This window comes from Coregonus lavaretus, assembly GCF_964263955.1.
Source record: "Coregonus lavaretus genome assembly, chromosome: 2".
NCBI classification, from domain to species: domain Eukaryota; kingdom Metazoa; phylum Chordata; class Actinopteri; order Salmoniformes; family Salmonidae; genus Coregonus; species Coregonus lavaretus.
Window position 1 is genome coordinate 77,992,369 of NC_139989.1, and position 25,020 is coordinate 78,017,388.

The 25,020-nt window shown below is 42.0% G+C and overlaps 1 protein-coding gene across 1 annotated transcript; it reads left to right on the forward strand.

Moving 5' to 3' along the window:
* Positions 1 to 525: 525 nt before the first annotated feature.
* Positions 526 to 15,831, forward strand: LOC311140657 (NLR family CARD domain-containing protein 3-like; the record flags this gene model as incomplete). Its single annotated transcript, XM_084175813.1, has 5 exons — positions 526 to 2,376; positions 3,385 to 3,410; positions 12,914 to 13,087; positions 14,688 to 14,734; positions 15,254 to 15,831. The coding sequence occupies 5 exons, from the start codon at positions 526 to 528 to the stop codon at positions 15,775 to 15,777; spliced, it is 2,622 nt and encodes an 873-aa protein (XP_084031939.1). The 3' UTR covers positions 15,778 to 15,831.
* Between the last annotated feature and the right edge of the window lie 9,189 nt (positions 15,832 to 25,020).

A 25,020-nucleotide genomic window follows, 5' to 3' on the forward strand; every position in this document is an offset into this window, starting at 1 on the left:
ACTCCCAGAAGGCTTTGAGAGTCAGAAGCAGGATAAGGAAGTGGTGGATGCTGAAGATGAGAAGCAGGAGAGCAGTGCCAGAGAGGGGGCTCTGAAGATCACACTGCACGTCCTGAGGAAAATGAACCAGAAGGAGCTTGCTGACACACTGGAGAAAAGTAAGAGCTGTCTGCCTCATGTTGAATGCTGTTTTATAACAAACATTTTAAAAGCTGTAGCTAAAGTACAGATAAAGTAGCTGTGTACCTCAATGATATTGTAGCAGCCTTAACACAACACCTAGTGACCTCATCAAGTAGCAGCAGGGATGTGTTGTGGTGATTAATTTAGACAGAGAGGAGAGAGAGAGAGAGAGAGAGAGAGAGAGAGAGAGAGAGAGAGAGAGAGAGAGAGAGAGAGAGAGAGAGAGAGAGAGAGAGAGAGAGAGAGAGAGAGAGAGAGAACCAATAATAATAATATAATCAGTCACACCAGTCTGTAATGCATTATGAAAACATTTACAGATTTATACAGACAGTTAAGAGAATGAATTATTATAATTTAAACTTTATAACACAGTTTTACAAAACTGTAGGCATTAAATCAGACGTAATATTAATATCCTCTGTGTTATTTTTTCATTCAGATGAGCTTGCTGTGATTTGCCAACGTAAACTCAAATCTAATCTAAAGAAGAAGTTTCAATGTGTATTTGAGGGGATCGCTAAACAAGGACACCAAACACTTCTCAATAAGATCTACACAGAGCTCTACATCACAGAGGGTGGAACAGGAGAGGTCAATAATGAACATGAGCTGAGACAGATTGAGACAACAACCAGGAAGCAAGCAAGACCAGAGACTGCAATCAAATGTAACAACATCTTCAAACCCTTAACTGGACAAGACAAACTTATCAGAACTGTGCTGACAAAGGGAGTCGCTGGCATTGGAAAAACAGTCTCTGTGCAGAAGTTCATACTGGACTGGGCTGAAGGAAAAGCAAATCAGGATGTCCAATTTGTATTTTCATTCCCTTTTCGGGAGCTGAATTTGATGAAAAAGGAAAAACACACTTTCATTGAACTTCTCAATCACTTCTCAATGGAAACCAAAGAATCAAGAATCTCCAACTACGACAAGTACAAACTTCTGTTCATCTTTGATGGTCTGGATGAGTGCCGACTGCCCCTAGACTTCCAGAAGAACAAGATTTGTTGTGACGTCACAGAGTCAACCTCAGTGGATGTTCTGCTGACAAATCTCATCAAGGGAAATCTGCTTCCCTCTGCTCTCCTCTGGATAACTACCCGAGCTGCAGCAGCCAATAAGATCCCTTCAGTGTGTGTTGACCAGGTGACAGAGGTACGAGGGTTCAATGACCCACAGAAGGAGGAGTACTTCAGGAAGAGATTCAGTGATGAGGACATGGCCAGCAGAATCATCTCACACATAAAGACATCAAGGAGCCTCCACATCATGTGCCACATTCCAGTCTTCTGTTGGATTTCTGCAACAGTCCTTGAAAACATGTTGAGTACAGACAAGAGAGAAGAGATGCCCAAGACTCTGACTGAGATGTACTCACACCTTGTGGTGTTTCATATCAAACAGAAGAATGAAAAGTATCTTGGGAAAGAAGAGACAGGTCCACACTGGAATAAAGATAGTTTTCTGTCACTGGGAAAACTGGCTTTTCAACAGCTTATGAATGGCAATGTGATCTTCTATGAAGAAGACCTGAAAGAGGCTGGCATTGATGTCAATGAAGCCTCCGTGTACTCAGGATTGTGCACACAGCTCTTTAAAGAGGAATGTGGGCTGTACCAGGACAAGGTGTACTGCTTCGTGCATCTGAGCATTCAGGAGTTTCTGGCTGCTGTATATGTGTTCCTCTCATTCATCAACAACAATGAGAATCTAATGGCCGAACCACAAGTTACTGAAGTTACTGTCTACAAGAGTGCTGTGGATAAAGCCTTACAAAGTGAGACGGGAAACCTGGACCTTTTCCTCCGCTTCCTTCTGGGCCTCTCACTGGAGTCCAATCAGAAGCACTTACGAGGTCTACTGACAAAGACAAGAAGCAGCTCACAGAGCCATGAAGAAACAGTCAAGTACATCAAGGAGAAGATCAGGGAGAATCCCTCTCCAGAGAGGTGCATCAATCTGTTCCACTGTCTGAATGAACTGAATGACCATTCTCTAGTGGAGGAGATCCAAAGCTACCTGAGATCAGGAAGTCTCTCAAAAGCCAAACCGTCACCTGCACAGTGGTCAGCTCTGGTCTTTGTGTTGCTGACTTCAGAAAAGGAGCTGGATGTGTTTGACCTGAAGAAATACTCCAGATCAGAGGAAGGTCTTCTGAGGCTGCTGCCAGTGGTCAAAGCCTCCAGAGCTGCTCTGTGAGTACATAAAATGACATTTAAGTACTAATCATCAGGAAGAAATATTCATTTTAGAGAAAAATATATATTATAATATGTATATAATATATTATATTATATTGAAAAACTTACTGAATCAGTGCATTGGTGTTCACATTAGTATAACAGTGTGACCATGCAATTCTAGGAGACGGAAGATGAATCTATATGTTGTTTAAGAGAATAAACCAAATGCATTTGCCATTGTCCTTCTACACTACTGGTGTTAAATTATCAGTGTGTTTGTGAAATCATGATGATCTCTTTGCAGGCTGTCATTCTGTGGACTCACAGAGAAAGGCTGTGCTTCTCTGGTCTCAGCTCTGAAGTCAAACCCCTCACACCTGAGAGAGCTGGATCTGAGCAACAATGACCTGAAGGATTCAGGAGTGAAGCTGCTCTCTGCTGGACTGGGGAATCCACACTGTAAACTGGAGACTCTGAGGTCAGTATTCCTGTAGTTGGTCAACAAGTGATAACTGCTCACCAGATCCACATGTGTTTACCAGACACACATAGTCCACACCATATGTGTTTGGACAGTGAAGCTTACAGTTTTACATTTGGTGCTATGCTCCAGCATTTTGGATTTCATTATAGAATGTCACCTTTTATTTGATGTTAATGGTGAGAGGTTAGCATGTTTTGTTGTAGCCTCTGTAACTTTCTCACTCATTATTATTAATGATTCATTCATGATCTTTCTCAATCATGGCATCATCAGGATTACTTTAGTAGTGTTTAGAAACATGTTGTCTACTCACTTAGAAAGAAAATGACTCAACACCAACGAATAGCAGTGTGGTTTTAATATGATTTGACTCTTTGCAGGCTGTCAGGCTGTCTAGTCACAGAGGAAGGCTGTGCTTCTCTGGTCTCAGCTCTGAAGTCAATCCCCTCACAACTGAGAGAGCTGGATCTGAGTAACAATGACCTGAATGATTCAGGAGTGAAGCTGCTCTCTGCTGGACTTGGGAATCCCCACTGTAAACTGGAGACTCTGAGGTCAGTATTCCTGTATCACTCAATGAACACACACACACAGGACACACACAGCTGGACACACACTGGACACACACATACACACACACTCTGGACAGACACACACACACTGAACACACACACACTGGACACATTCATTCAAGGGTTTTTCTTTATTTTTACAATTTTTACATTGTAAAATAATAGTGAAGACATTAAAACTATGAAATAACAAATATGGAATAATGTAGTAACCAAAAAAGTGTTAAACAAATGAAAATATATTTTATATTTGAAATTCTTCAAATATCCACCCTTTGCCTTGATGACAGCTTTGCACACTCTTGGCATTCTCTCAACCAGCTTGACCTGGATTGCTTTTCCAACAGTCTTGAAGGAGTTCCCACATATGCTGAGCACTTGTTGGCTGCTTTTCCTTCACTCTGCCGTCCGACTCATCCCAAACTATCTCAATTGGGTTGAGGTCAGGTGGTTATGGAGGCCAGGTCATCTGATGCAGCACTCAATCCCTCTCCTTACACAATTTGGAAGTGTGTTGGGTCGTTGTCCTGTTAAAAAACAAATGATAGTCCCACTAAGCCCAAACCAGATGGGATGGCGTATCGCTGCAGAATGCTGTGGAAGCCATGCTGGTTAAGTGTGCCTTGAATTCTAAATAAATCACAAACAGTGTCACCAGCAAAGCACCCCCACACCATCACACCTCCTCCTCCATGCTTTACGGTGGGAACTACACATGCCGAGATCATCCGTTCACCCACACCGCTTCTCACAAAGACACGGCGGTTGGAACCAAAAATCTAAAATTTGGACTCCAGGCCAAAGGACAAATGTCCACCTGTGTAATGTCCATTGCTCGTGATTCTTGGCCCAAGCAGGTCTCTTCTTATTATTGGTGTCCTTTAGTTGTGGTTTCTTTGCAGCAATTCAACCATGAAGGCCTGAGTCACACAGTCCCCTCTGAAAAGTTGATGTTGAGATGTGTCTGTGACTTGAACTCTGTGAAGAATTTATTTGGGCTGCAATTTCTGAGGCTGGTAACTCTGATGAACTTATCCTCTGCAGCAGAGGTAACTTTGGGTCTTCCATTCCTGTGGCGGTCCTCATGAGAGCCAGTTTCATCATAGTGCTATATATTTTTTGCGACTTCCCTTGAAGAAATTTTAAAAGTTCTTGAAATGTTCCTTATTGAATGACCGTCACGTCTTAAAGTAATGATGGACTGTCGTTTCTCTTTGCTTATTTGAGCTGTTCTTGCCATAATATGGACTTGGTCTTTTACCAAATAGGGCTACCCCCCCCCCCCCCCCCCCCCCTACCTTGTCACAACACAACGGATTGGCTCAAACGCATTAAGAAGGAAATAAATTCAACAAATTAACTTTTAAGAAGGCACACCTGTTAATTGAAATGCATTACAGGTGACTACCTCATGAAGCTGGTTGAGAGAATGCCAAGAGTTTGCAAAGCTGTCATCAAGGCAAAGGGTGGCTATTTGAAGAATCTCAAATATAACATATATTTTGATTTGTTTAACACTTCTTTGGTTACTACATGATTCCATATGTGTTATTTCATAGTTTTAATGTCTTCACTATTATTCTACAATGTAAAAATTAGTTTTTTTTTTTTTTTTTTTTTACAAATTTGAGTGAGTAGGTGTGTTCAAACTTTTGACTGATAGTGTATATATACATATATGAATAGATATGGCAGGTTTCAGGACTCTGATGTATCTGAATTTTTTTTTTAAATATATTTTCACCACCAAAGAATAGCAGTGTGGTTTTAATATGATTTTACTCTTGCAGGCTGTCAGGCTGTCTAGTCACAGAGGAAGGCTGTGCTTCTCTGGTCTCAGCTCTGAAGTCAAACCCCTCACACCTGAGAGAGCTGGATCTGAGTAACAATGACCTGAAGGATTCAGGAGTGAAGCTGCTCTCTGCTGGACTGGAGAATCCCCACTGTAAACTGGAGACTCTGAGGTCAGTATTCCTGTAGTTGGTCAACAAGTGATAACTGTTCACCAGATCCACATGTGTTTACCAGTTACACATAGTCCACACCATATGTGTTTGGTCAGTGAAGCTTACAGTTTTACATTTGGCTCAATGCTCCATCATTTTGGATTTGAGATAAAACGTTTCTTATTAGGTGACATTACAGAATGTCACCTTTTATTTGAGGTTAATGGTGAGATGTTAGCATGTTTTGTTGTAGCCTCTGTAACTCCACCATTCAGAAACTATCGAGCAAAACATAACCCAAAACACAACCAAAACTAACTGCAAATGCAACCAACGAGTTTGGAACCAACTACGAAACTTTTGACAACTTTAATACACTATAAGTGAATTGGTCAGTATACTTATGACTTCTTCAAATAGGGGGACTAGATACATAAAGTGCTTTTATTTTTCTAAATGGTGAAACAGACATGTTTAAAGATAACCTCAAATGAAAAGTGACATTATATACTGTCACCTCATAGGAAACATTTGATCTCAAATCCAAAATGTTGCAGTATAGAGCCTCATTTAAAATGTTATCTTCACTGTCAAACTAGATATGGTGTGGACTGTATACTCAATACAATCTAAATCTGATACCTCACTGTCTGTCTTTTGACTGACACTGCTTTTTAAATTGCTCTGGTCAGTCTACTCAAATATTCGTACTATACATTTTTCTCTCTACAAGCAATATTATGATAATTTCTAATAATGATACATTCATTTATGAATAGATATGGCAGGTTTCAGAACACTGATATATCTGAATATGTTGAAAAAATATACTGCCACTATTTTCACCACCAAAGAATAGCAGTGTGGCTTTAATATGATTTGACTCTTTGCAGGCTGTCAGGCTGTGGAGTCACAGAGGAAGGCTGTGCTTCTCTGGTCTCAGCTCTGAAGTCAAACCCCTCACACCTGAGAGAGCTGGATCTGAGTAACAATGACCTGAAGGATTCAGGAGTGAAGCTGCTCTCTGCTGGACTGGGGAATCCCCACCTTAAACTGGAGACTCTGAGGTCAGTATTCCTGTAGTTGGTCAACAAGTGATAACTGTTCACCAGATCCACATGTGTTTACCAGGCACACATAGTCCACACCATATGTGTTTGGACAGTGAAGCTTACAGTTTTAAGTTTGGTTTTTAGATACAATGTTTCATATTTTGCAACAGTACAGAATGTCACCTTTTATTTAAAGATTTTCATACATATACAGGGAGCGAAAAAAGTATTTGATCCCCTGCTGATTTTGTAAATTTGCTCACTGACAAAGAAATGGTCAGTCTATAATTTTAATGGTAGGTTTATTTGAACAGTGAGAGACATAATAACAACAAAAAAATCCAGAAAAACGCATGTCAAAAATGTTATAAATTGATTTGCATTTTAATGAGGGAAATAAGTATTTGACCCCCTCTCAATCAGAAAGATTTCTGGCTCCCAGGTGTCTTTTATACAGGTAACGAGCTGAGATTAGGAGCACACTCTTAAAGGGAGTTCTCCTAATCTCAGTTTGTTACCTGTATAAAAGACACCTGTCCACAGAAGCAATCAATCAATCAGATTCCAAATTCTCCACCATGGCCAAGACCAAAGAGCTCACCAAGGATGTCAGGGACAAGATTGTAGACCTACATAAGGCTGGAATGGGCTACAAGACCATCACCAAGCAGCTTGGTGAGAAGGTGACAACAGTTGGTGCGATTATTCGCAAATGGAAGAAACACAAAAGAACTGTCAATCTCCCTTGGCCTGGGGTTCCATGCAAGATCTCACCTCGTGGAGTTGCAATGATCATGAGAACGGTGAGGAATCAGCCCAGAACTACACGGGAGGATCTTGTCAATGATCTCAAGGCAGCTGGGACCATAGTCACCAAGAAAACAATTGGTAACACACTACGCCGTGAAGGACTGAAATCCTGCAGCGCCCGCAAGGTCCCCCTGCTCAAGAAAGCACATATACATGGCCGTCTGAAGTTTGCCAATGAACATCTGAATGATTCAGAGGAGAACTGGGTGAAAGTGTTGTGGTCAGATGAGACCAAAATCGAGCTCTTTGGCATCAACTCAACTCGCCGTGTTTGGAGGAGCAGGAATGCTGCCTATGACCCCAAGAACACCATCCCCACTGTCAAACATGGAGGTGGAAACATTATGCTTTGGGGGTGTTTTTCTGCTAAGGGGACAGGACAACTTCACCGCATCAAAGGGACAATGGACGGGCCATGTACCATCAAATCTTGAATGAGAACCTCCTTCCCTCAGCCAGGGCATTGAAAATGGGTCGTGGGTGGGTATTCCAGCATGACAATGACCCAAAAGACACGGCCAAGGCAACAAAGGAGTGGCTCAAGTAGAAGCACATTAAGACTAGCCAGTCTCCAGACCTTAATCCTATAGAACATTTGTGGAGGGAGCTGACAGTTCGAGTTGCCAAACGTCATCCTCGAAACCTTAATGACTTGGAGAAGATCTGCAAAAAGGAGTGGGACAAAATCCCTCCTGAGATGTGAGCAAACCTGGTGGCCAACTACAAGAAACGTCTGACCTCTGTGATTGCCAACAAGGGTTTTGCCACCAAGTACTAAGTCATGTTTTGCAGAGGGGTCAAATACTTATTTCCCTCATTAAATTGCAAATCAATTTATAACGTTTTTGACATGTGTTTTTCAGGATTTTTTTGTTGTTATTCTGTCTCTCACTGTTCAAATAAACCTACCATTAAAATTATAGACTGATCATGTCTTTGTCAGTGGGCAAACGTACAAAATCAGCAGGGGATCAAATACTTTTTTCCCTCACTGTATATTTTACTGTTTAGAAATGAAAGTACTTTATTATGTAGTTCTCCCATTTGAAAAAGTCATAATTATTTAGACAAATTAATTTAGTCAAAAGTTTAGTGTTTGGTCCAATATTCTTTGCCTGCAGTGACTACATCAAGCTTGTGATTCTACAAACTTGTTGAATACATTTGCAGTTTGTCTTGGTTTTGTTATAGATTATATTTTACCTAATAGAAACTGAATGGTGAATAATGTCCTGTCATTTTGGAGTCACTTCACTTGTATTGTCAGTAAGAATAGAAGATGTTTCTGAACACGTCTGCATTCATGTGGATGCTACCATGATTATGAATAATCATGAATGAATCGTGAATGATGAAGAATGAGAAAGTTACAGAGGCACAAGGATCATACCCCCTCTGTTATTGGTAATGGTGAGAGGTTAGCATGTTTTGTTGTAGCCTCTATAACTTTCTCACTCATTATTATTCATGATTCATTCATGATTTTTATTAATCATGTCATCATCAGGATTAATTTAGTAGTGTTTAGAAACATGTTATCTACTCACTTAGACAGAAAATTACTCCAGTCATCATCCACCATTCAGTTACTATTGGACAAAACATAACCCAAAACACAATCAAAACAAACTGCAAATGCAACCAACGAGTTTGAGTCACAAGCTTGATGTAGTCATTGTGTTCAAGGAATATCGGACCAAATACTAAACTTTTGACTACTTTAAAACACTATGAGTGAATTTATGAAAATACTTATGACTTCTTCAAAAGTGGGGGACTAGATACATAAAGTGCTTTCATTTCTAAACGGTGAAACAGATAAGTATTAAAATACCCTAAAATAAAAGGTGACATTATATACTGTCACCTCATATGAAACATTTGATCTCAAATCCAAAATGCTGGAGTATAGAGCCACATTTAAAATGTTATCTTTGTCAAAATAGATATAGTGTGGACTGTATACTCAATACAATCTAAATCTGATACCTCACTGTCTGTCTTTTGACTGATACTGCTTTTTAAACTGCTCTGGTCAGTCTACTCAAATATTTGTACTTTAGGTTTTTCTCTCTACAAGCAATACTTTGATCATTTGTAATTTCCAATAATCATACAGTAATTTTTTTATAAATATATATGGCAGGTTTCAGGACACTGATGTATCTGAAAATGTTGAAAAAATATACTGCCACTATTTTCACCACCAAAGAATAGCAGTGTGATTTGAATATGATTTGACTCTTCGCAGGCTGTCGGGCTGTCTAGTCACAGAGGAAGGCTGTGCTTCTCTGGTATCAGCTCTGAAGTCAAACCCCTCACACCTGAGAGAGCTGGATCTGAGTAACAATTACCTGAAGGATTCAGGAGTGAAGCTGCTCTCTACTGGACTGGGGAATCTCCACTGTAAACTGGAGACTCTGAGGTCAGTATTCCTGTAGTTGGTCAGCAAGTGATAACTGTTCACCAGATCCACATGTGTTTACCAGGCACACATAGTCCACACCATATGTGTTTGGACAGTGAAGTTTACAGTTTTACATTTGGTGCTATGCTCCAGCATTTTGGATTTGAGATAGAATGTTTCATATTAGGTGACAGTATATAATGTCACCTTTTATTTGAGGATATTTTCATACATATTTACATTTTAGTCATTTAGCAGACGCTCTTATCCAGAGCGACTTACAGGAGCAATTAGGGTTAAGTGCCTTGCTTAAGGGCACATCGACAGATTTTTCACCTAGGAGGCTCGGGGATTAGAACCAGCGACCTTTCGGTTACTGGCACAACGCTCTTACCCACTACGCTACCTGCCGCCCTGTACATATCTATGTTACTGTTTAGAAATGAAAGGACTTTATGTGTCTAGTTCTCCCATTTGAAGAAGTCTTAATAATTTGGACATATTCACTTATATTGTATTAAAGTAGTCTTAAGTTTAGTATTTGGTCCCATATTCCTTACCTGCAGTGATTACATCAAGCTTGTGATTCTACAAACTTGTTGAATACATTTGCAGTTTATTTTAGTTGTGTTTTGGATGATGTTTTTCCCAATAGAAACTGAATGGTGAATAATGTCCTGTCATTTTGGAGTCACTTCACTTGTATTGTCAGTAAGAATAAACGATGTTTCTGAAACTTCTACATTCATGTGGATGCTACTATGATTATGAATAATCATGAATGAATCGTGAATGATGATGAATGAGAAAGTTACAGAGGAACAAGGATCAGACCCCCTCTGTTATTGGTAATGGTGAGAGGTTAGCATGTTTTGTTGTAGCCTCTGTAACTTTCTCACTCATTATTATTCATGATTCATTCATGATTATTCTTAATCATGGCATCATTAGGATTAATTTAGTAGTGTTTAGAAACCTGTTATCTACTCTCTTAGACAGAAAATTACTCCAGTCATCATCCACCATTCAGTTACTATCGGACAAAACATAACCCAAAACACAAACAAAACAAACTGCAAATGCAACCAACGAGTTTGGAACCAACTGCTCAACTTTTGACTACTTTAATACACTATAAGTGAATTGGTCAGAATACTTATGACTTCTTCAAATGGGGGACTAGATACATAAAGTGCTTTCATTTCTAAACTGTGAAACAGAAATGTATGAAAATACCCTCAAATAAAAGGTGACATTATATACTGTCACCTCATATGAAACATTTGATCTCAAATCCAAAATGCTGAAGTACAGAGCCACATTTAAAATGTTAGCTTTACTGTCAAAATAGATGTGGCGTGGACTGTATAATCAATACAATCTAAATCTGATACCTCACTGTCTGGCTTTTGACTGATACTGCTTTTTAAACTGGTCTGGTCAGTCTACTCAAATATTTGTACTATACATTTTTCTATCTGCAGGCAATACTTTCATAATTTGTCATTTCCAATAATGAAACATCCATTTCTGAATAGATATGGCAGGTTTCATGACACTGATATATCTGAATATGTTGAAAAAAATGTACTGCCACTATTTTCACCACCAAAGAATAGCAGTGTGGTTTTAATATGATTTGACTCTTTGCAGGCTGTCAGGCTGTCTAGTCACAGAGGAAGGCTGTGCTTCTCTGGTCTCAGCTCTGAGGTCAAACCCCTCACACCTGAGAGAGCTGGATCTGAGTAACAATGACCTGAAGGATTCAGGAGTGAAGCTGCTCTCTGCTGGACTGGGGAATCCCCACTATAAACTGGAGACTCTGAGGTCAGTATTCCTGTAGTCGGTCAACAAGTGATAACTGTTCACCAGATCCACATGTGTTTACCAGGCACACATAGTCCACACCATATGTGTTTGGACAGTGAAGCTTTCAGTTTTACATTTGGCGCTATGCTCCAGCATTTTGGATTTGAGATAGAATGTTTCATATTAGGTGACAATATATAATGTCACCTTTTATTTGAGGATATTTTCATACATATCTGTGTTACTGTTTAGAAATGAAATCACTTTATGCCTCTGGTTCTCCCATTTGAACAAGTTGTAATAATTTGGACATATTCACTTATATTCTATTACAGTAGTCATAAGTTTAGAGTTTGGTCACATATTCCTTACCTGCAGTGATTACATCAAGCTTGTGATTCTACAAACTTGTTGAATGCATTTGCAGTTTGTTTTAGGTGTGTTTTGGATTATGTTTTTCCGAATAGAAACTGAATGGTGAATAATGTCCTGTCATTTTGGAGTCACTTCAATTGTATTGTAAGTCAGAATAGAAGATGTTTCTGAACACTTCTACATTCATGTGGACGCTACCATGATTATGAATAATCATGAATGAATCGTGAATGATGATGAATGAGAAAGTTACAGAGGCACAAGGATCATTCCCCCTCTGTTATTGGTAATGGTGAGAGGTTAGCATGTTTTGTTGTAGCCTCTGTAACTTTCTCACTCATAATTGTTCATGATTCAGTCATGATTTTTCTTAATCATAGCATCATCAGGATTCAGTTAGTAGTGTTTAGAAACATGTTATCTACTCACTTAGACAGAAAATTACTCCAGTCATCATCCACCATTCAGTTACTATCGGACAAAACATAACCCAAAACACAACCAAAACAAACTGCAAATACAACCAATGAGTTCACAACCAAATACTAAACTTTTGACTACTTTAATACACTATAAGTGAATTGGTCAGAATACTTATGACTTCGTCAAATGGGGGGACTAGATACATAAAGTGCTTTGATTTTTCTGAACAGTGAAACAGATATATATGAAAATACCCTAAAATAAAAGGTTACATTATATACTGTCACCTCATATGAAACATGTTATCTCAAATCCAAAATGCTGGAGCATAGAGCCACATTTATAATTTTATCTTCACTGTCAAAATAGATATGGTGTGGACTGTATACTCAATATAATATAAATCTGATACCTCACTGTCTGTCTTTTGACTGATACTGCTTTTTAAACTGGTCTGGTCAGTCTACTCAAATATTTGTACTATACATGTTTCTCTCTACAAGCAATATTATGATAATTTCTAATAATGATACATTCATTTATGAATAGATATGGCAGGTTTCAGGACACTGATGTATCTTAATATGTAGAAAAAATATACTGCCACTATTTTCACCACCAAAGAATAGCAGTGTGGTTTTAATATGATTTGACTCTTTGCAGGTTGTCAGGCTGTCTAGTCACAGAGGAAGGCTGTGCTTCTCTGGTCTCAGCTCTGAAGTCAAACCCCTCACACCTGAGAGAGCTGGACCTGAGCTACAATCACCCAGGAGACTCAGGAGTCAGACTGCTCTCTGCTGGACTGGAGGATCCACACTGCAGACTGGAGAAACTCAAGTATGTAGAGGGTTTATGTCAATGTTCATATCAGACATGTTGGAGTTATCAGGCTAGTTAAGACAAACATTCTGACCACCACTTGGACTAAGTTATATAAAGACTGTGTGTGTGTGTGTGTGTGTGTGTGTGTGTGTGAGAGTGTGTGTGTGTGTGTCCAGTGTGTGTGTGTGGGTCCAGTGTGCGTGTGTGTGTGTGTGTGTGTGTGTCTGTGTGTGTGTGTGTGTGTGTGTGTGTGTGTGTGTGTGTGTGTGTGTCCATTGTGTGTGTGTGTCCAGTGTGTGTGTGTGTTTGTGTTTGTGGGTGTGTCTGTGTGTGTGTATGTGTGTGTGTGTGTGTGTCCAGTGTGTGGGTCCAGTGTGTGTGTGTGTTTGTGTGTGTGTCCGGTGTGTGTGTCCGGTGTGTGTGTCTGTGTGTGTCCAGTGTGTGTGTGTGTGTGTGTGTGTCGTGTGTCGTGAGTGTGTTTTTATCCAGTGTGTGTGCGTGTCTGTGTCCAGTGTGAGTCAGTACACACACTGGACACACACACACACTGGACACACATACACACTGGACACATGCACACACACAAAGGACACACACACACACACAAAGGACGCACACACACACACACACACTGGACAAACACACACACTGGACACACACACACTCACACTGGACACACACACACACACACTGGACAAACACACACACACTAGACAAACACACATACACTGGACACACACACACACACTGGACAAACACACACACACACACATTGGACACACACACACACACACACTGGACACACACGCACACACACACACTGGACACACACTGGACACACACAAACACACAGACTTACTCACACTGGACACACACACACACACACACAGACTTACTCACACTGGACACACACACACACACACACACACACACACACTCACACACACTGGACACACACACACAAACACTGGACACACACATACACTGGACACACACACACACTGGACAAACACACACACACTAGACACACACACATACACTAGACACACACACACACACACTAGACATACACACACAATGGACACACACACACAATGGACACACACACACACACACACATACACACACTGGAACACACACACACACACACACACACACACACACACACACACTCTGGACACACACACACACTGGACAAACACACACGCACACACACATACAGTGGACACACACACACACACACACACACACACTGGACAAACACACACACACACACACACACACACACACACACACACACACACTTGACTTACACACACACACTGGACAGACACACACACACACACACACACACACACACACACACACATACACACACTGGACACACACACACACTCACTGGACACACACTGGACACACACACTTTGTCCAGTGTGTGGGTATACAGTGTGTGTGTCCAGTGTGTGTGTGTGTGTGTTTGTGTGTGTGTGTGTGTGTGTGTGTGTGTGTGTGTGTGTGTGTGTGTGTGTGTGTGTGTGTGTGTGTGTGTGTGTGTGTGTGTGTGAGTTCAGGTGTATCCCTCAATGACTGTCTGTTCTTCTGCTTACCGCTACAGTGTGGAGCATGGTGGAGAGAACACAATGAATCCTGGACTTAGAAAATGTGAGTGTTGACTGCTGTGAAGAATATGACTAAGAATAAGTCTTAATTCAAGTGAAGTCAAAGTCAAAGACCACCATCATTACTTACTTGGTCATATTAAATATCAGAATTTCAGAAGCAGAAATCAGGGACACCAAAGTTTACAAAGAGTTGATTTGACAATGTGTGTGTCTGTGTATGTGTGTGGCGTGTTCCTGTTACATTAGAAATGTGTGTGTGTGTTCATGCATGAAGATGTGTGTGTGTTCAGGATGTGTTTCCAGTGTGTGTGTGTGTGTGTTCAGGATGTGTGTGTGTGTTCAGGATGTGTGTGTGTGTGTGTGTGTAATTAATGGGAATAAGTGTGTTTTATATTACCATACAGTATAACATATGATCATTCAACAAGTCTCAAGTTACCTTAACTTCTCCTTTTGATACCTAGAAACATCTACATTAAATGAATTAGTGAAAAGTGAGTTAACATTCTAATGTGAATGATGAATGATTTCTAATATTGTGTCTGGTTTCATCCATCAGATGTCTGTGATCTCACACTGGACCCAAACACAGTAAACAGACTCCTCTCTCTGTCTGAGGAGAACAGAAAGGTGACATGGAGGAGAGAGGAGCAGCCGGATCCTGATCACCCAGAGAGATTTGAGGGCTTTAGTCAGGTGCTGTGTAGAGAGGGTCTGACTGGGCGCTGTTACTGGGAGGTAGAGTGGAGTGGGAGAGGGGCTGTTATAGGAGTGGCATATAAAGGAATCAGCAGGAGAGGAGAGGGTTATGACTGTATGATCGGATACAATGACAAGTCCTGGAGTCTGTTCTGCTCTGGCAACAGTTACAGAGCCTGGCACAATAATAAGTCCACTACCATAGACGTCCCCTCCTCCAGCTCCCACAGAGTAGGAGTGTATCTGGACTGGCCAGCCGGCACTCTGTCCTTCTACAGAGTCTCCTCTGACACACTGACCCACCTGAACACATTCCACTCCACATTCACTGACCACCTCTATCCAGGGTTTTGGGTTCATGTTGACTCCTCAGTGTCCCTGTAAATAATAACCATGGTAACACTGGACACACACACACACTGGACACACTGGACACAAACACACACACTGGACACACACACACACACTGACACACTGGACACACACACTGGACACACACACACACTGGACACACACACACACTGGACACACACAAACACTGGACACACGTACACACACACACATACTGAACACACAAACACACTTGATACAAAAACAATGTACACACACACACAAACACACAAACACACAAACACACACACACACACACACACACACTGAACCATCATACTGAACACACACACACCGGACAAACACACACTGGACACACACACACACACACAGGACAGACACACACACACACACAATGGACACACACACACTCTGAACAACACACACACACTGGAAACACACAAACACACACACTGAACACACACACACTGGACACACACACACTGGACACACACACAAACACACAGAGGACACACGAACACACTGGACACACACACTGGACACACACACACTCACACACACACACACACACACTGGACAAACACACACACACACAGGACACACACTCATACACACTGGACACACACACAAACACACTGGAAACACACACACAGGACACACACATACACACTGGACACACATACACCTGACACACACACACACACACACAGAACACACACACAGGACACACACACACACTGGACACACACACATACACTGGACACACACACTCACACACACTGGACACACACACACACACATGACACACACACTCACACAGGACACACACACAGGAAACAAACACACACTGGACACACACACACACCTGACACACACACGCACACAAGACACACACACAGGACACACACACACACACTGGACACACATTCACACCTGACACACACACACACAGGACACACACACAGGACACACAAACACACTGGACACACACACACACATACACACACACACACACACACTGGACACACACAAACACACACACACTGGACACACACACTGGACACACACACTGGACACACACACATACGCTGGACACACACACACTGGACACAGACACACACTCACACTGGACCCACACACATACATACTGGACACACATACACACGACACACACACATACACACTGGACACACACACACCTGACACACACACACACACACACACAGGACACACACACTGGACACACACACACACTGGGCACACACACACACACACTGGACACACATACACCTGACACACACACATGAAACACACACAGGACACACACACACACTGGACACACACACACACACACACACTCACACACACTGGACACACACACACACACACTGGACACACACACTGGACACACACACACACACTGGACACACACACACACACTGGACACACACACACATACACGCTTACACACACACACACTCACACACACTGGAAACACAGAAACACTGGACACACACCCTGGACACACACACACACACTCACACACACTGGACACACACAAACACACACACACACACTGGACGCACACACTGGACACACACACACATACGCTTGACACACACACACACCTGACACACACACACACAGGACACACACACAGGACACACACACACACTGGACACACACACACACACACACTGGACACACACACACACACACACACACTGGACACACGCACTCACACACACTGGACACTCACAAACACATACACACACTGGACACACACACTGGACACACACACTGGACACACACACATACGCTGGACACACACACACTGGACACAGACACACACTCACACTGGACCCACATACATACACACTGGACACACATACACACGACACACACACATACACACTGGACACACACACACCTGACACACACACACACACACACACACACACACACAGGACACACACACTGGACACACACACACACTGGGCACACACACACACACTGGACACACACACACACCTGACACACACACACACACACAGGACACACACACTGGACACACACACACACTGGACACACACACACACACACTCACACTAGACCCACACACATCCACACTGGACACACACACACACAACACACACACATAAACACTGGACACACACACCTGACACACACACACACACACACACACAGGACACACACACACACACTGGACACAAACACACCTGACACACACACATGACACACACACAGGTCACACACACACACACTGGACACACACACACACACAAACACACACACACTCACACACACTGGACAAACACACACACCTGACACACACACACACACACACACAGGACACACACACTGGACACACACACACACTGGACACACACACACACACTCACACTGGACCCACACACATACACACTGGACACACACACACGACACACACACATAAACACTGGACACACACACCTGACACACACACACACACAAACAGGACACACACACTGGGCACACACACACACACACTGGACACACACACACCTGACACACACACAGGACACACACACACTGGACACACACACACACACAAACACACACACACTCACACACACTGGACACACACACACACACACACACTGGACACACACACTGGACACACACACACACACACACACTGGACACACACACACACTGGACATACACACATACACACTTACACACACACACACTCACACACACTTGAAAACACACACACACACTGGACACACACCCTGGAAACACACACACACACACAAACACACACACACTCACACACACTGGACACACACACACACACACACACACACACACTGGACACACACACAGGACACACACACAGGACACACACACACACTGGACACACACACACACACTGGACACACACACACACACACACACACACTGGACACACACACACACACACACTGGACACACACACTGGACACACACACTGGACACACACACATACGCTGGACACACACACACTGGACACAGACACACACTCACACTGGACCCACACACACCTGAAACACACACACACACACACACACACAGGACACACACACTGGACACACACACACACTGGGCACACACACACACACTGGACACACACATATGACACACACACAGGACACACACACACACACTGGACACACACACACACACAAACACACACACACACACACACTGGACACACACACACACACACACTGGACACACACACACACACACACTGGACACACACACACACACTGGACACACACACATACACACTTACACACACGCACACTCACACACACTTGAAAACACACACACACTGGACACACACCCTGGACACACACACACACACACTGGACAAACACACTCATACACACTGGACACACACAAACACACACACACACTAGACGCACACACTGGACACACACACATACGCTTGACACACACACACACTGGACACACACACACACACTCACACTGGACCCACACACACACACACCTAACACACACACACACACAGGACACACACACTGGACACACACACACACACTGGACACACACACTCACACACACTGGACACACACACACACACTGGACACACACACACTGGACACACACTGGACACACACACACTGGACACACACACACTGGACATACACAAACACACAGACTGGACACACACACACACACACACTGGACACACACACTGGACACACACACTGGACACACATACATACGCTGGACACACACACACTGGACACACACACACACACACACACTCACACTGGACCCACACACATACACACTGGACACACACACACACGACACACACACATAAACACTGGACACACACACCTGACAAACACACACACACACAGGACACACACACTGGACACACCCACACTGGACACACACACACACACACACTCACACTGGACCCACACACATACACACTGGACAAACACACACACGACACACACACATAAACACTGGACACACACACCTGACACACACACACACACACAGGACACACACACTGGGCACACACAAACACACTGGACACAAACACACCTGACACACACACATGACACACACACAGGACACACACACACACTGGACACACACACACACACACAAACACACACACACTCACATGAAAGGAAATCCCATATAGCCTACTGGACAGGACTTTGCTATGGCATCTTCTGTTTGGGTGTCTCAGGTCAGGTCTGAGCCATGATCAGAATGTGTCTCTGTGTCTATTTCCAGCCCTGCCATTTCTACCTGTCCTGATCTAGTGTTTCACCCCTGACCTCCTCACACCGTCTCACTGTCCATGTCTGCTTTTAGCTCCCACCTCTACTTCACTGTGTTATAATGGACCTTATGCTTGTTATGTCACCTCTGTAACCAGTTATCAAACATACTGACCTTTCTGACCCTATCCCATGGCCCTATTTTCTACAACTGAACATTAAAATTCCTCTATGAGTTTTGTTTAGTGTCCATTTACTTATCTATGTATTTGTTGTATATTGGGGTTGTGCTGCAGAGCATCATGGGGGTTTGTATGTGTTGAGATGATCACGTTCCAGATAAATGGTTGAACTGATTCCTGTCTCCTGTCTCATCATTATTGAATTGTTATACAGACGTGGTTATGAAACCCACGAGACATAACAAAAGATTGGTGATGAGTAAGTCTGAATCTACAGGAACTATTCTGTCTGGAAGAAGTGGGTTTTTACAACTGTATAAAACTGTTATTTTCTGTGGTCCAGTCTAGGCTAATGTTAGTACAGTGTCTTGCTAGCAGAGGCAAGTGCATAGTCGAGCTAGCTAAGAAAGAGAGTTAACCAGTGGTGTAAAGTACTTAGGTAAAAAAACTTTAAAGTACTACTTAAGTAGTTTTTTGGGGGTATCTGTACTTGACTTTACTATTTATATTTTTGACTACTTTTACTTTTACTTCACTACATTCCTAAAGAAAATAATGTACTTTTTACTCCATACATTTTCCCTGACACCCAAAAGTACTCGTTACATTTTGAATGCTTAGCAGGACAGAAAATAGTCCAATTCAAACACTTATCAAGAGAACATCCCTACTGCCTCTGATCTGGCAGACTCACTAAACACAAATGCTTTGTTTGTAAATTGTCTGAGTGTTGGAGTGTACCTCTGGCTGAACGTACATTTTAAAAACAAGAAAATTGTCTGGTTTGCTTTATGTAAGGAATTTGAAATGATTTATACTTGTACTTTTACTTTTGATACTTTAGTATATTTTAGCAATTACATTTACTTTTGATACTTAAGTATATATACAACCAAATACTTTTAGACTTTTACTCAAGTAGTATTTTACTGGGTGATTTTCACTTTTGGTTGAGTCATTTTCTATTAAGGTATCTTCACTTTTACTCAAGTATGACAATTGGGTACTTTTTCCACCACTGGAGTTAACATCGTCATGGACGGCAGAAAAGGACTGGAGACGGACATCGCATAACTTTGTCCAAGTGGTGGTCAGAATGTTTGTCTTAACTAGCCTGATAACTCCAACATGTCTGATATGAACAATTGACATAAACCCTCTACATACTTGAGTTTCTCCAGTCTGCAGTGTGGATCCTCCAGTCCAGCAGAGAGCAGTCTGACTCCTGAGTCTCCTGGGTGATTGTAGCTCAGGTCCAGCTCTCTCAGGTGTGAGGGGTTTGACCTCAGAGCTGAGATCAGAGAAGCACAGCCTTCTTCTGTGACTTGACAGCCTTACAGCCTGCAAAGAGTCAAATCATATTAAAACCACACTGCTATTCTTTGGTGGGGAAGATATTGGCAGTATATTTTTCAACATTTTCAGTTAAATCAGTGTCCTGAAACCTGCTCTATCTATTCATAAAAGGATGTTTCATTATTAGAAATGACAAATTATCAAAGTATTGCTTGTAGATATAAAAATGTATAGTCCAAATATTTGAGTAGACTGACCAGAACAGTTTAAAAAGCAGTATCAGTCCAAGACAGACAGTGAGGTATCAGATTTAGATTGTATTGAGTATACAGTCCACACCATATCTACAGTGCATTCAAAAAGTATTCAGACCCCTTGACTTTTTCCACATTTTGTTAAGTTACAGCCTTATTCTAAAATTGATTAAATTAGTTATTTTTCCCCATCAATTTACACACAATACCCCTTAATGACAAAGTGAAAACAGGTTTTTAGACATGTTTGCAAATATATAGAAATACCTTATTTACAGAAGTTTTCAGACCCTTTGCTATGATATTCGAAATTGAGCTCATGTGCATCCTGTTTCCGTTGATCATCCCTGAGATGTTTCTACAACTTGATTGGATTCCACCTGTGGTAAATTCAATTGATTGGACATGATTTGGAAAGGCACACACCTGTCTATATAAGGTCCCACAGTTGACAGTGCATGTCAGAGCAAAAACCAAGCCATGAGGTCGAAGGAATTGTCCGTAGAGCTCCGAGACAGGATTGTGCCGAGGGGAAGGGTACCAAAAAATGTCTGCAGCATTGAAGGTCCCCAAGAACACAGTGGCCTCCATCATTCTTAAATGGAATAAGTTTGGAACCATCAAGATTCTTCGTAGAGCTGGCCTCCCAGCCAAACTGAGCAATCGGGGAGAAGGGCCTTGGTCAGGGAGGTGACCAAGAACCCGATGGTCACTCTGACAGAGCTCCAGAGTTCCTCTGTGGATATGGGAGAACCTTCCAGAAGGACATCTCTGCAGCACTCCACCAATCAGGTCTTTATGGTAGAGTGGCCAGACGGAAGCCACTCCTCAGTAAAAGGCACATGACAGCCCGCTTGGAGTTTGCCAAAAGGCACCTAAAGACTCTCAGACCATGAGAAACAAGATTCTCTGGTCTGATGAAACCAAGATTGATCTCTTTGGCCTGAATGCCAAGCGTCACGTCTGGAGGAAACCTGGCACCATCCCTACGGTGAAACATGGTGGTGGCAGCATGCTGTGGGGATGTTTTTTAGTGGCAGGGACTGGGAGACTAGTCAGGATCGAGGGAAAGATGAACAGAGCAAAGTACAGAGAGATCCTTGATGAAAACCTGCTCCAGAGCGCTCTGGACCTCAGACTGGGGTGAAGGTTCACCTTCCAACATGACAATGAGCCTAAGCACACAACCAAGACAACACAGGAGTTCTAAAAACCCATAACTTTGTCATTATGGGATGTTGTGTGTAGATTGATGAGGGGAAAAAAAAACAGTTTAATCAATTTTAGAATAAGGCTTTAACGTAACAAAATGTGGAAAAAGTCAAGGGGTCTGAATACTTTCCGAAAGCACTGTGTAACTATACACTATATATACAGCAGTATGTGGACACCCTTTCAAATTAGTGGATTTGGATATTTCAGCCACACCGGTTGCTGACAGGTGTATAAAATCGAGCACACAGCCATGCAATCTCCATAGACACTAAGCTCTCCCGTTCTGTGAGCTTGTGTGGCCTACCACTTCACGGCTGAGCCGTTGTTGCTCCTAGACGTTTCCACTTCACAATAAAAGCACTTACAGTTGACCGGGGCAGCTCTAGCAGGGCAGAAATGTGACTTGTTGGAAAGGTGGCATTCTATGACGGTGCCATGTTGAAAGTCAATGAGCACTTCAGTAAGGCCATTCTACTGCCAATGTTTGTCTATGGAGATTGCATGGCTGTGTGCTCGATTTCATACACCTGTCAGCAACGGGTTTGGCTGAAATAGCCGAATCCACATAATTTGAAGGGTTGTCCACATACTTTTGTATGTATAGTGTATTTCCCTGGGATATTACTCATGTCCCACCAGTCCAGTTATGCTGCTCTGGCGCCATCCTGTGGACAGCTGGGAACACAACTTCAACTCCATTACATTCAATGTATCCCACAAAGTGCCACTTGGCTGGACAAAGCAGTCTGAATGGAAATCAGGTACATATATGAAATCAAGCAGACACACAGCCTTACATGTCATATCACTGAGTCTCAGTTTAAATCACGGTTTAAACATAATAAGTCATTGTAAGTGAAACCATTTCTCAATTAGGTTTTAGGTTTTATTCACACCAAAGAAAAGAAGTGAAAGACAAAACACTGCAGATAAATTAACAGGTAAAAACGGTGTTCAGGTGAGGATGGGAAGCTCAAAAGGGCTGATATGAAAACCACACCACAAATAAAAGTAAAAAAAAAAAATGTTTGTTCAAACAGTTAAACAAAACATATTAATTTTAATTATAAATGTATATATATATATATATATATATATATATATATATATATATATATATATATATATATATATAAGTGGTTTGCGAAAGTATTCACTCCCCTTGGTATTTTTCCTATTCCTAACCTGGAATTAAAATAGATTTTTTTGGGGGTTGTATCAATTGATTTACACAACATGCCTACCACTTTGAAGATGAAAAATATTTTTTATTGTGAAACAAACAAGAAATAAGACAAAAAAACTGAAAACTTGAGCGTGCATAACTATTCCCCCCCAAAGGCAATACTTTGTAGAGCCACCTTTTGCAGCAATTACAGCTGCAAGTCTCTTGGGGTATGTCTCTATAAGCTTGGCACATCTAACCACTGGGATTTTTGCCCATTCTCCAAGGCAAAACTGCTCCAGCTCCTTCAAGTTGGATGGGTTCTGCTGGTGTACAGCAATCGTTAAGTCATACAACAGATTCTCAATTGGATTGAGGTCTGGGCTTTGACTAGGCCATTTCAAGACATTTAAATGTTTCCCCTTAACTCGTGTTGTCCTCCCAAATGCCTTACGCCTTTTGTCCTCTGGGGTCAAAAATGACCCCGCCTGGTTTGACTGTTTATAAAGCATACAGTATACATTTTCAATCAATTCTGTGTTACATCTTTATTCTTACTTCTGTTCAACCCATTACTATAATTTTTTTCATTTGTTTTGGAATTTAGAGCCAATAGACCTTGTTTACATAAAAGTATACCCTGTTTTTAAGTAAAAATACAATGAAACTATGAATTATTTTGACCTATTATTATTTTGACTATTTCACTTATCACTGAGTGGTATTTGTAAAAGTTTAGTGAGGATGCTGTTTTTGAATCATTTAATTTTTATTAATGACAGCCCATAATCACACCTTTTGTCCTCTGGGGTCAAAAATGACCCCGCCTGGTTTGACTGTTTATAAAG